The sequence below is a fragment of the Chelonoidis abingdonii genome, chromosome 2, assembly GCF_003597395.2.
Source record: "Chelonoidis abingdonii isolate Lonesome George chromosome 2, CheloAbing_2.0, whole genome shotgun sequence".
NCBI classification, from domain to species: domain Eukaryota; kingdom Metazoa; phylum Chordata; order Testudines; family Testudinidae; genus Chelonoidis; species Chelonoidis abingdonii.
The window spans coordinates 209967518-209982301 of NC_133770.1; the positions used below are offsets into that span (position 1 = coordinate 209967518).

At 41.8% G+C, this 14784-nt stretch overlaps 1 protein-coding gene across 5 annotated transcripts in view; it reads right to left on the reverse strand.

The window, feature by feature from the left end:
- MTCL1 (microtubule crosslinking factor 1) overlaps positions 1 to 14784 on the reverse strand; it is a 189639-nt gene that overhangs the window by 17593 nt on the left and 157262 nt on the right. For all 5 annotated transcript variants that reach the window (XM_032777094.2, XM_032777091.2, XM_032777095.2 and 2 more), the window contains one exon: positions 10374 to 10628. In XM_032777094.2, the coding sequence (XP_032632985.1) occupies positions 10374 to 10628 (255 nt within the window). The remainder of the gene's footprint in view (positions 1 to 10373; positions 10629 to 14784) is intronic.

Below are 14784 nucleotides of genomic sequence, written 5' to 3' on the forward strand. Positions count from 1 at the left end.
CACAAACCACATATTTAGAACTTAATAATTTTAACTGGTTAATTGTCAAAATTATATTATTTGCCAAAATTCAGAAATTATTAAAGGGATCAAACCAAAAGAAATATTTTTTACATTACCATAATAGTATTTGGAACAGAACAAATAGAACAGGATACAAAATAAAGGTTTTCAGCAATCAAAGACTGACATGGAGCCAAGGAACTCAGGAATTTCCTTGGAAGCAGTCCAGACATGGCATTCAGACGAAAGTAGTCTTAGGGTACATTGACACTTCAAGCTGGACACATAATTCCCAGCTCAAGTAGACATACCTGCACTAGCTCTGATTGGACTAGTGTGCTAAAAATAGCAGGGTAGCCCTGGAGGCTCATGTGGTTAGCTGTCCTGACTGTGATCCCACCTGAGTCAGTAGGAACATATTTGAGGTGGTTAGCCTCTCCTGCTGCCCACATCACCATGGCTACCCTGACATTTTTAGGGTACATCTTCTCAAGCTGGAAATTATACCTCCAATTTGAAGTGTGGATGTACCTTCAGTTCGGACCTCGGCGTATCACCGCTTGGCTCTGACGAAACTAGCACTACAGTATGTGTTCATCTCCAAATAGGGAGCTGTTCTCAAGATTCTGAAATCTTGTCCTTTGTGTTTTTAAATGCTCTTTTTGAGCACTATTTGAAATCTGAATTTTAAAAAAAGCAAGGCAAAGGGCTTCTCTACACTGACAGCACTGCAGTTGTAGCTGCGTCACTGTAACGCTTAGTGAAGATGCTGCCTACACCAAGAGAAGAGCTTCTCCCATCATCATATGTATTCCACCTCCCTGAGAGGCAGTAACTATGTTGATAGGAGAAATCCTCCCATTAACTTAGCGCTGTCTACACCGGGCATTTTCCACACCCCTGAGCAATGCAGTTATACTGACATAAATTTGTAGTGTGGACCAGGGCAAAGTCTGCAGTTAATATCATACGTTCATGAAGTGTAAGGCCAAAAGGGATCAGTAGAACATCTAATCTGATCTCCTGCATAACACAGGCCCTTAAATATCACACAGTTACCCCTGCATTTAAATTTCTCTCACTACCATATCCCAAAGAAATGTAATTATAAGCTCCAGGAGTGTTCTGGAGTTCCATCAAAATAATCATGATTGTCTTCTGACTCAATAATATAAGGGCTGCCCCTTTTTAGCAATCTCTAGTCTACACTCTAGATCTAAACGGTGAAAATTCCTTTTAAAAAAGGATTAGAGTTAGATTTTCAAAACTAAGTGGAGCTACTGCATGGCTAAAAACCACAAGGTGAGCATACTACAGGATTGTCAGAAAGCTAGTTAAGGAATTAGGCATGCAAGGCATCTTCAGAGAAGGTGCATATTTGCATGAGAACCATTACAATGACTAGTTCTGTACTTCTCAAAAATGGACGGGGAATGGGTGGAGCCACAAATATGGATGAATTAATGACATTTTCAAAAATGAATAGCATAGGCGACTTTAATTGCAGTTGTAACTGTAACATGACTAAAAATGATATTTCTAGAAACAAGAAATGCCAGCAGGAATGTCACTAGTAACTCATATTTGCTGCTAAAACTGCCTGAAAAGGTTTGGATAAGAAGGCTCTTTAGGAAGTCCATCAGGCAATAAGCTACAGGTGGAATTCATCAGGTAGGAACAGAGTACTGGGTATGTAATATTCAATGGAGGACTTCAAGATTAAAAAGTTTTCAATGCACATGTGAATAAAAAAGAAATTTTGGAGCTCAGTGAGTGAATTTGAGATGACAAATACCGAAATTCCATACAGCGCCTGTCATGTCAAAAAATCTTTCTGTATCAGATCCTAAGGTTCTTAATTTTTACTTGGGCAAAACTCTCATAGAAATAGAGGGAGTTCTGCTTATTCATAATTTTCAAGACCAGAAGGAACCACTGTGACTGTCCAGTCTGACCTTCTGTATAGCACAAGCTGTAGGCCTTTCCCAGTATAATTCCTAGAGCATAACTTTTAGAAACACATTCAATCTAGATTTAAAAATTGCCAGTAATGGAGAATCTACCATTACACTTGATAAACTGTTCCAATGATTAATTACTCTCACTTATTAATGTATGCCCTTATTTCTAGTCTGAATATTGCGTTATACTTGCTAGACTGAAGAGCCCTATGATGGGATATACAAACCCCTCACTGGGCAATAAAGAGTTAAGGAGCTAGTCTTGGCTCAGTCAGTCCCACCACAACTACAAGAGATGCACAGACTGGAGGACGAGGAGGAGGTAAAGGGATGCAGAACAGCTCACTTGGGGGCAGAGCAAGAAAGAGAGCAGATCTGCACCTTGCAGCTCCTGAGAGCAGAGCTGTGGGAAAGCAGGATCTCCCTAAAACAACTGCTCAAAGGTCTCCTGTGAGGGAAGGGAGGACCTGCTTTAGATGCATCCTGAGAGGGAGGCATCCCCCCCAACCCATATGGACACAGTTTGTTTGCACTAATTCCCCTTCTTTTGTTTATGGACTACCACAGTAGGGGAGAGACTTGGAACTAACCTGGCTGAGGGTCAAGCCACAAGAAGAGGCAACTGCTGCCCTGAGAAAAAGGGAGCCACCACACCACACATGGCCACAAGGAGATGCAGGCAGTGAGCGGACTGCCTGCAAACCTACTCCACAGACGGCGAACTTTGAACAATCTTGGGAGGGCTGGGGTAGGAAGTGGCCCAGGGAGGACACCCTTAATGCACCCCTGCAGTCAGATCACTGATAGCCCTCACAGGGCCCTGGGCCGGAGCTTAGTGGAGTGGGAGGGCCCAGGCTTTCCTACCAACTCCTGCACCCTCCAGTTTGAAGGGCCTAAGCCCTGACCACTAGGCAGTGCTCCCCACGAACAAAGCCCATCACAAGCTCATTATTAACTATTTGTTCTCCATTGTAGTGAGGCAAAGTGGCCTCCCCCTGGACTGGAGTGTGAGGAATCACTACACTCCCCTGGAGGACAGGGCTAAACCCACCCTGCCCCCTCACCATAAGTACTAGGGCGGGACAGGAAATATAAAGGCAGGGCTCTGCAGCTCAGTTGAGTGGGAGCCAGCAAAGGAGACAAATGCCTCAGCTCTGCTGGCACCTGGGAGCTGAATCTGTGCTCTGAAGCACCCTGACCCTGGAGGAGACGGACCTAGATGGGGAGTTGCCAGGACTACCGTCCACTGTGTACCCAGACGAACCTGAGGACCTGTGGATTTCAGAGATATCAAACCCTGGGGAGGTAGGAAGTAGCCCAGGGGCAGCCGACAACTGTTTGTCTCTGTGGCTGACTGCCTCTATGTCGGCGTTTTGTGGCTGGATCCCCACTGACTCAGGGGGTGGACCACTCCACTACTGATAGGGTCCTGGGTTGGGACATGGTGGAGTTGGGCGGGTCCGCGTCCCCCTGCCACCCCACCCCAGGGATGGCCGACTCCCAGCCATAGGCCAGGAGGCCTGTGTGGACCTACCTTCCATTGAGCTAGGACGCTAGATTCCCAGGTGCTCATCGTTCTGGAGCCCCTAGACTGTGTGGGTGCTCAGCCCTACCGGAACCGCAAGATGTGTGTATTTCCTAACTGCCTTAGGCCACATACTGAGGCTAAAGCCTGCTCTCTGCTCTGCCCCGCCAGGGACCAGGGCTCTAGACTGTGTATTTGCTGGCTGCCTTGGCCAGGAGGCTTAGGCTACAGCCTGCTCCCCGCTGGGCCCCACCCAAAGGGCTAGGGCTCCAGACTGCTAATTACTGTCAGCCCCAGCTGAGGGGCTGCTCAGTGTGCTGCCCTGCCCAAGGTGGAGAAAAGGGCACCAGACCGTTATTGATTGTTAGGTGGGCCCAGAACTATAGACTATTTACGGCTCGGCCCGCCAATGCGACCTCAACCTGAGGGCTACTACCCAATAAAATGAGGCAGAGTGGCCTCCCTCCCCACTGAAGACCGAGGCATCACTACACCCATGAAGATACTTATTGACTACAATCAAATCACCACCTTCTCTTTGTTAAACTAAGCATATTGAGCTCCTTGAATCTATCACTAGGAGGTATGTTTTCTAATCCTTCCTTTAATCATTCTTGTACCTCTTCTCTGAAACCTCTCTAACTTATCAACATCCTTCTTGAACTATGAACACCAGAACTGGACATAGTATTCTAGCAGCAGTCATGCCAATGCCAAATATAGGGGTAAAATATCTTCTTTACTTCTACTCAAGATTTCCTTGTTTATGCATCCAAGGATCACAAAAGCCCTTCGGCCATAGTACCACACTGGAATCTTGTGTTCAGCTGATTATCCATCATGACCCCCAAATCTTTTTCAGAGTCACAATTTCCCAGGATAGAGTCCCTCATCCTCAAAGTATGGTCTACATTCTTTCTTCCTGGATGTATACATTTATAGTTAGCCATATTAAAACACATACTGTTTGCTTGCACCCAGCTTACCAAGGAATCCCAGTTGCTCTGAATCAATGACCTATCCTCTTTATTTGACACTCCTCCGATTTTTGTGTCATCTGCAAACTTTATCAATGCTGATTTTATGTTTTCTTCCAGGTCATTGATAAAAATGTTAAATATCATAGGGACCCCGCTAGAAACACATCCACTCAATGATGATTCCCTGTTTGCAATTACATTCTGAGAGCTAACAGTTAAGACAGTTTTTTAATCTATTCAGCTGTGCCATGTTAATTTTTTGAATCTACTTTTAAAATTTAAACCAAATCTAGTTTTTTAAATCAAAATTTTGGGTGGTATCAAATCAAATGCCTTACAGAACTCTAAGTATATTACATCAAGACAATTCCCTTTATCAACCAAACTTATCTCATCAAAAAATATATATATATCAGGTTAGTCTGACAGGATCTATTTTCCATTAATCCATGCTGATTGGCATTAATTATATTATTTTCTTTTAATTCTTTATTATTTGAGTCTACTCTATTATCTTGCCAAGGACTGATGTCAGACTGGCTGTCTTATCATTACTCAGGTCATCTCATTTATCCTTTTTAAATACTGGCAAAAAATTAGCTTTCTTCCAGTCTTCTGAAACTTCCCTGGTGTTCCACAACCTATTGAAAATCAACATTCATGATCCAGTGACCTCCTCAGCCATCTCTTTTAAAACTCTTGGATGCAAGTTCTCTGGACGTGCTGATTTAAAAATGTCTGACTTTAGTAGCTGCCATTTAACATCCTCCTTAGATAGTAGTGGAATGGAAAGTGTTATCATCAGCATATATATGACATCATCTGTTTTTTCCCCAAATACAGAACAGAAATATTTATTGAACACTTCTACCTTTTTTGCATTTACATTGATAATTATGTCATTTCCATCTAGTAATGGACCAATACCATTGAGTAAAAACTGAATAAAAATTGAATAAAATTTCGGGATTTGGGTAATTTTATAGGACATCTCTAACAACTTCATTTATAGTAACTAACGTAGGGATTCAACTGTAAGGAGAAACAGTTATTATATATTTTTTCCTTTTCCTTGTACACATGTCCAGTTGCAAACCCTACATGATTTTCATATGCCTTTCTAATACTACTTGTCTTTGGAGCTGTACGACAAATCAATATGGTTTACTGGATTAGCCTATAAATGTTAAACAACTGAAATGAAGATAAATGATAAGATGACATTCAGTAAAGACAAGTGCAAAGTATTACACTTCGGAAGGAAAAATCAAACGCACAACTGTAAAATGGGGAATAACTGGCTAGGGAGCAGTACTCAGTACAGTAGAAAAGGATCTAGGGGGGTACAGTAGAGTACAAATTGAATATCAGTCAACAACACAGTGCAGCTGAAAAAACGCCAAATGCCATTCTGGGGTGTATTAACAGTAGTATCAGATATAAGATACAGAGTAGTTGTTGGGCTCTATTCAGCACTGGTGAGGTCTCAGCTGAAGTACTTTGTACAATTTTGGGCACCATAGTTTAAGCAAGATATGAACAAACTGGAGTGAGTCCAGAAGAGAGCAACAAAAATGATAAGAGCTTTGGAAAACATGGCCTATGAGGAGAGGGTAAAAGCACTGGTCGTGTTTAGTCTTGAGAAGAGAAGGCTGAAGGAGGACATAAGAGTCTTCAAATATATACAAGATTTTCATAAAGAGGATTGTGATCAACTGTTCTCCATGTCACTGAGGACAGAGAAAAGTAACCAGCTTAGTTTGCAGCAAGGGAGATTCAAGTTTGATATTAGAAAAAACTTTCAGACTGTACGATATAGTTAAGCACTGGAGTAGGCTTCCAATAGAGGCTATAGAATCTTCATCATTGGAGGTTTTAAGAACAGGTTAGACAAGCACCAGTCAGGGATGGTTTAGTTATACTTAATACTGACTCGGCAGGGGGGATGGACTAGATCAGTGTTTCTAAACCTTGTTGATACCAGGCACTGGCTTGCTGCTTTCCTAAACTGTGGCAGGGAGATTTCAGGGACTGGCGCCAGTCCACGGACTGGTAATTGAGAAACATGGGACTAGATGACCTCTTGAACTTCCTTCCAGTCCTATATTTCTATGGTTCTGTGGAAATTAGAAATATTAGTCTAAATTTTCAAAAGTGACTAGTGATTTTGGGTGTCCAACTTGAGATACTTTAAAAGGGCCTGATTTTCAGCAAGTGCTAAAACCTCAACATCTAAAAATCATTCCACTTTAAGGTTGCTCAGAGTACCCAAAACTTTTGGCACCAAACCAATCATTAGTCACTTTTTTGAAATGTTGGCAACAGTTGAAATGTTGGTATGTATATACACATGCACACTGGGAGAAGAGGGATGAAATGTTCATTTTTAGACCTACAAAGAAAAACAACTTTGAACGTAATTAATTTAAGAATTTTAAATGCTAGGTGGTGTGATCAGGGCAAAATGAAGCTTGATATTATAATATAGGATGACGTCCCAAAGGGTAATACAGTGACAATGAAGTTGAAGAGCGAATATTTAAAAGCTGTGAAAAGAATTAGGTCACCAAGCTTTTTATGTCTGAGTAAAATTCCCATAAACTATTAAAAACAAAATATTTCATCATTTGTATGTATCTCTCTCATGTATTATGTAGGAACTATGAAGTCAGATAAGCAGAAAGCATGAGTATGAAACTTGGCAAATATGATTTTGTTATCTTCTAGATTCTATTTTCAAACATACATTCTGTTGTATTTTCTTCATGCAATGAGTGTATAGAGCAAAATAATGTAAAGAAAAGGTTTAGAGATATGCTAATTGCTTCCATATAAAGCAGAACATGATTAAGAGCTGAAAGGGTATTGAACTAAAAGCCTGCAAATCTCTGGTAGTTTCCTGTCCTACAGGGAAATGCTTGCTCATAAACATAGATGGCTTTGTGAATTTATATGGGCAGATAGCCATATTTTCAAAATGCTATTTTTGACTGCTCGGTCTTTTGGAAATAGGTTGATTTTATTTTTGGATGTTCAGAGCTGTATGTCAGAAACATACACAGAAACTTGACAACATATTTCATGAAGATCAGCTCTATGTCATTACAGTTGAGAAAAAGGAGGGGAATTTTTAATCTCCTCTTTTGGGTGAAAGACAAACTTCATGTCCAAGCAGATCTGAGAGCAATTTATACAGTTTCCTTAGCAAATCACACAGATCTAAAACATATAGTTCATGTGACTGCTCAAGTAATTTCACAAATATTGGTGTTAGAGTAAATGAAAATGCTACAAGGACTTTCCATTTACTATAGTGGATTTTGGATTAGGCCTACATTTCTTACGCAGATGCATTTAAAGCATTGCTGTAATAATGCACAATATAGGAAAATCTGTCAAGAAACTGAATCCAGGCTACCATTCCAGGACACATTTTAAAAATGGAAGTCTAGAAATTATGCATACAAACTCAGTTAATTCTTTGGAGGCTGGCTACGTGTTGTATATAGATCTACTTAAGTATTCACTTATGCATTTATGGCTGTCTGGAAAATGCCCAAGTTTTAAGAATTAATAATTGAAAGGATTTGAGAACACAAATCCAGAGCACTGGTTGGAAAACTGACACTCTTTCTATACAGTAATGAAGAATATATTACTGTTCCTCTGTAGTGATTTGAGACTGAAACTGGAATCTATCAGTGATACTGCAAACAAACACTTTATTGTACAACATATACAACGAATTATCACTCGGTTTCTGAACAAGAACAAAAAGAACCAGTTCCAGGGTGAGTTGAGAGGTAGTAAGTAGTCTACTCAAGATGATACAGATAGATTCCATCTGGTTTAAAGAAAATTAAAGGCTAGGAAACATTAAAAATAATTTTCCCCCTAATTTTCAGCTTCTAATCATGTTAAATTCCCCCAGAGTATTGAAAAGACACAAGGGCGATATTGCGGACAAAACAAAACAAAACGAACTTCACAGGGACAGCAAGCTAAACACCCAAACAGGTACTGAAGCATCTGTAAACAAATGTTTGCACCCATGTCCCTTTAACACCACAAGGTAACTTTCTTACAGCTATGAACTTCCAATTTTGTTTGGGAACCTTGGGAGGAGATCAGAGGTGAATGCCATTCTAGACACCATGGGAGAGCATCAGTCCAGTCAAGCCAGAGAAAGATTAAGCTGTTAAATCATCCCACAAAACTGGGAGTTAAAGGGTTTCTATTAGCAATTCTGCCACAGCAGTAGTAGGTCCTGTGCCTTAGTTGCCACGTCTGAAAAACAGACATTATAATATTTACCTAAATTACAGAGTGTTGTGCAGCCTAATTAATTAATGTTTGCAAAGCACTTTCAAAGATCCTAGGCTACAAGATGATAAAGAAATTCAGAATGTTATTTATTATTATTATAAATGAAGAGAGAGAGGTTGAATCAGTTTCAATTTTTTTCCTCTGTCCGCACAGCTCTTTATGTCTGCCCTCCTTTCTTCTTGCCCAGATAGCCCCATTTGCAAGCCCTGTCTTCTCCCACATGTAGTGATGGTTTCAAGAATTATCAATAGTGTTGGATTTTTCCTGAATTCTCCGCATTCAAACACCCTGGAATAAATTAGGAGTACTCTTTAACCCACAATATGTATTGCCTAGTGGGTCATCTTTAACTCCTCACTGAAGCACCTAAGGTGGGAGAGTGCAATACAGAAAATGTACCTCTTTCATAAACTGGTTATGAAGAACACCAGACTTTCACCAATATAACATGAAAAGCTAATTTGTATATCACCTAAGCGTAACTGCCGCTTAAAGAGCACACACTAATCTGGTGCAATGCAGCTTTCTATGTCCCATGGACAGAAAGTAACCAGTAAAATGCAAAAGCAGAATTTCAATCGTTTTCTGTTCTTCTGATGCATAATTTTGATTGTAACAACGGTCAACCAAAAACTGTGTTTTACCTTTTTCCTATTCAACTTGCAAGTGTGAGTCTGTCTGTGTGTCTTTTCCAGACAAATAATAATGCCATTGTCTCTACTTGATGTCAACTGTTCAAATCAGTGAGTCTCCTGAGCATTTGGGCATGAAAACTGAGTAGTTAGATGCCAATTGCCAAATGTGCAACAGAAATGGGATGGGCAAAAACTGTGTATAAGCAGTATCAGAAGTAGCATTTGAATATTTGGCCTTCGTGTAGCTCCTTAGCTGTTATCAGACTGGCTTCTTCAGCATCATCACGTGCATTACTTTACTAGAGAGAATAATTCAAATCGAGACTGAACTGTTATAGCTGCTGCATCTTTGGTGGTGAATTTATGGATGGTCAGATTTTCTGGGCAGGAAAAGATCTGCCAAACCTTGACTAACATACGGTTGCCACCTTTCTAATGGCTGGTTACTGTACCCCCAGACCATGCACCTGCTCTGCCCCTTCCTCCCCAGATCACAAAAGCCAGACATCAGGGCTCGTCAAGTGGCACCTGGACACACAAGCTGAAAACTGGACAAATGGCAACCCCCTTGACTAACCCTAACTGTCCGATTTAGATTCTCAGCAAGAAAAAAAGATGCATAAAAGATTTCAGATGGAGACAATCAATGTGATTGTGCATGTGTTTGGTAAATGGAATGATGAAGGAAATGACCATTAACTTGGAGCTGCTTTCTCAGATGCTAATAATCCACGCAAGATACTGTGTTTCCCTTCCCGTCCCTCTCTCCGTCCCCCCACTGTATTTTTATCATTTCATATTATGAGAAACACCAATGTGGCAAAAAAATCAACTTATTCCTGTGCAGTTTCTTAATAAAGTTTCTTGACCGTGATCTGAATTTGGATAATATGTATCAATTAGCATATTCAGCTAGTCACCTGATCCGCCAATGCCCTCTTACCTGTTCTATCCTCCTCAGCAATTCCTTCTTTTGTCGCTCCCACTCTCGCCGGTCTCGGTCCAATCTATCCTGAAGCTCCATCTTTTCCCTGTTCCAATTCCTCTCACTGTGCTGAAGTTGCCATCGTAGGTCCATCACCAAGCTGTGACTGTCAGCCAGCAATTTCTTGTGCTCCTCTCTCTCCCTCTTAAAAGCTCCCTTTGAATCAGTGGTCAGGACAGTTTCCCCCTGGGCTTTTTCATTCTTCCCTTCCAGCTGCCAGTCAAATGAGAAGCTGTTAGTTATTCTCATTTCCCAGGTAAAACTCGTGCTAGACAAAGAATGTACTTATAAAGCGGTACTGTTAATGTTTTCACACCCAAAGTAGCACTAACCGTAAGATGCAGTTTTGCTCAGGAAAAGTAATGAAAATAATGGCACTGTGAGGACTCCTTGTTTTTAATGTTAACAGTTTCCAGATCCAGTCTGTTTGGTTTACCAATAAAAAGGTAATTTTCCTAAATGCCATTTCTGCAAACCCAACCTGGGATCTGAGAGTCACACTGGCTCTTTCTGACTTGTGCATATCACCAGCAATAAAGATAATCAGGGCCTAATTCTGACTTCATCACAATATCTGTGGAAGCATAATGGGCCGGTCCTCAGCTATGCTTGGGCTGCTTTGCATGGTTCCATCAGTGCAAAGCAGCCCTAAACCCAGTGGATTTGTCCCCTGGGAGTCCCTCTGTACAGAGTAATCTTCAGGTAGCACACAGCGACTCTTATCCCACTCTTATTCATGGCTCCCAGTGAAGGTGAAAGCAGCAGAACAAAAGGGTGTAGCTCGGGCATCCCCAGGCCTCAGTAATCTCTGGCATTTGGAGTGATCTCTTGAGCAGCCTTTAAACTAGGACGCAGGTCTTACTTTCAGTCTGCCCCACTAAAAGTTACCTAACACTACCTCCCCCCGCTCTCCTTCAGTTTGTGTTGAAGACAGCTTAGCTGGACCAGAGGATCTGGCCCACTGTGTTCTGTTGGGTTTGTATACATGTAAGGAAGAGATGAATTTGGTCCTAAAACTGGAGCTTCATTAACAACTCTTTCTATGAAGTGTGAACCAGAATCGATTCAGCCACTTCTCCCTTGGATCTGCAGGCAAACAGGAGTAAAAAGTAAAAACTCATTTTTTGTCTCTAAAGCAAAAAGCAATTACTCTGAATACACACAGGAGGCCTATCTGTTGGGGAAAGTGCCCCTTCTGCGAAAGAAGACAACAACACTTTAAAACGGTTATTCCTGGGAAATATGTCCAGTTCGAAATACCTGTCTGAGCAACTGGAAATTCATGCTGAATCTCAGGGTAAGTTGCCCAACAGTGATGCCTAAAGACTATGAAACAGTCTTCCACCAAGGGAATGGTGGAAACCCCATACCTTGAGTAATTTAAAACTGTAGGAAAAATCCTTCAGGGAACAATGCTGCACTGGGAACTGGGAGTGACAAATAGACGTAATCGATCTCTTCTACCTTTCACTTCTATGATCCTCTTATTTAAAAAACAAACACATGAATAGCTAATCTTAGCAATATCCACAGTAAACAATGTGTCCCACTGCCTAGGCTGTCTCTGCAGCAGTTAGCTAACAAGTCCTGTATTACTTCTAGCTCTGTGCTGACAACATCTGATGATACTGTGCCCAGACACAGATGTATTGGATCTTACACACAATTGGCCTTTTTTCACACCCATTTATACCTGTAAAAGCCTACTGAAGTGATGTCTGACTACAGAGGGATCACATTGGCAGAATTTGTCTCAATAAGCTGAAGTTGTTGATGAACAACCAGAAACACAGGTGCCAGGTTCAGCTCTCTTCAACATAGGAGAAAAAGTAATATTGCCAAATAAAAACATGAAAACAATGGGTAGAAATGTCAGACTTCTAAGAGGGGGTTCCTAAAAACAGAGAGTAAAACAATAAAGCTGGAATTTTAAAAGCCCTCAGCATTTGTCTAACTCTGCTCTCAATGGTCAATGATAAAATTTCCCTTGACTTGAATGGGACTAGAGTTAGGCAGAGTTAGGATACGTTTACACTGGAGCTGAAAAGTGCAATTCTCAGCTCAAAGAGACATACCTGTGCTTTTTGTGATTGAGCTATTTTGCTAAATATAGACTCATAGCTATGGCAGTGCAAGTGGTGGAATGGGCTAGCCGCCCTGAGTACGATCCCATCCAAGACCACAGGTACATATCTATTTTTAGCATGCTAGCTCAACTGGAGATAGTGCAGCTATGTCTCCTCAAGCTGGAAATTTCACTCCTAGCTCCAGCATAGACATACCCTGAAAGTTAGGATGATCTAGCTGGCAGATAGGTACTGAAATTGAACTCAGGAGATCTGGGATGAATATGCAGCTCTGCCACAGAATTCCTAGGTCACCTTGGGCAAGTCACATCATATACCTGGTGCCTCAATTTCCTGTCTCTAAAATGAGGATAATATCTACCGAACACAGAAGTGTTGGGAGGATAAAATCTATTAATGATTCTGAAGAGCTCAGATTCCACTGCAATAAGAACTGTATAAGTTATTAGGTAGGAAAGATGGGGAGCACTTTTAAAAATCCCACCCTAAATAACTAACTACAGAAAATGTCTAAAGTGAAAATGTGCTATGCATTAATTTCATTTTAGCACAAATGTGTCAGCCTCAAAAGCTTCTGATTCCTTATCATCATCAAGATAACAGAGCAACAGGCCCATTAGAAATACAGTATCTACATAGAGTAGATTAAATCCAGCTACCCCTCTCCCTATAATCATTCTGATGGCAAGATGTTCCATTCCCCTTTATACTCGAAATAAAGATTTACAGGCATGGTCTTGTGCCCCTCAGTTGACTGTTTTTATTTCTCTCTCTCTCCAAGTTTTTGTCTTCCTTGAATAAGCTCCTCACGCATCCCTGATATCTAGTGATGGCTAAAGGTGAGCTGCAAACATAATACTCAATCATGCAGATTAGGCATTGTCCGGTCTTGGGTGGCACAGAGCTACCCTGCTCCTGGGGGAGCACTGAATGGCATCATAACTTAGACAGGCATCACTGGTGTGATACAGCATGGCCAGAGGGCAGCAGGAAAGTGTTAGCAGGGAGCCTTATCCCCTGCAAGGGGAGGAAGGTTTGCTATAGATTAATTAGAGCACCTGTAGCCAATTAGAGCACCAGCAGTCAGTCATGTGATCAAAACCCCTGCTTCAGTCAGACAGTGTGGGAGTTGGAGCAGGAAGGTTTGGTTGGAGCAGAGAGCAGTTTGAAGGAGTTGGAGAAGAGAAGAGTTGAGTTTTGAAGAGAGACAAAAGGAAAGTTTGGAGGAGTGCTGCGGTGGGCTGAGAAATCCAAAAGAAACCCTAGGTAAGGGGCACCTGGCTTGTGTAGAAGGAGGGCAAGAAGCCCTTCACAAGCTGAAGAGCAGGAGAGGGAAGTAACCCAGGGAAAGGAACCGCTAGTTCAAGTGGTTCACCACAAACCTCAGGGTCCCTGGAGAAGAGGGCGGGCCCAGGTCCCTCCCTCTCCACTCCCCTCCTCAAGGACACTAGTAGGATAATTAAAATACCGGTTCAGAGACAAGCAATGGCACCCTGAACCTTCCCCAAAAAAGAGAAAGCATGAGACCCAGCATAACAGTACCGGCACACTGGCCATATACTCCAGTGTAGTTTAGCCACTCAGGCGGACATAAGGCTTCAAGAGTAGCCATGTTTGTTCTCTTCCTTCCTCCCCACATCCTGGTGCACACCCAGAAAGGATTTCCAAAATTTAGCTCAAAAATGTACTCACTTCATTAACTGAGAAAGATGTAGCAAATGTTGCCAATTTCCAAGCTCATATTGTAAATAAGAAACAAAGAAAAAGTTTCTTATTTTTTGGTTACAACTCTCAAATGTGTGTTCAAATGGCTCCAGATCCACTTGATGCCACAGCAGACAGCAGATTGAGGAGTCACAGCCACCAATGCAGCCAGCCCACTAAGGGTCAGCCAAGTCATTTTAGTGCTGGATATGGCATTGCGTGTAATGGGATTTTTCTGACCGCAGGGGTGGAGTGAGGCTGGGGTGGAGGATTGTTTTTACTATTGTTTGATCTCCCTTGGAAGACTATGGGCTAGCTGTTAGCTCCTGCTGGGTTTACTTGGTAGCTGTCACACCACAGAATTATGCATGTTAGGGTTTTACGCAAAGCCTGGGTCAGCCAATACATCCAGGGAACCTAAAGAGTCAGCTGAAGTAACTTTTATGCAGTTTCTTTATCTCTTATGGTGTCCCTAGACTCTGTTTGTCAGAGGGTGGAGATGGATGGCAGGAGAGAGATCACTTGATCATTACCTGTTAGGTTCACTCCCTCTGGGGCACCTGGCATTGGCCACAGTC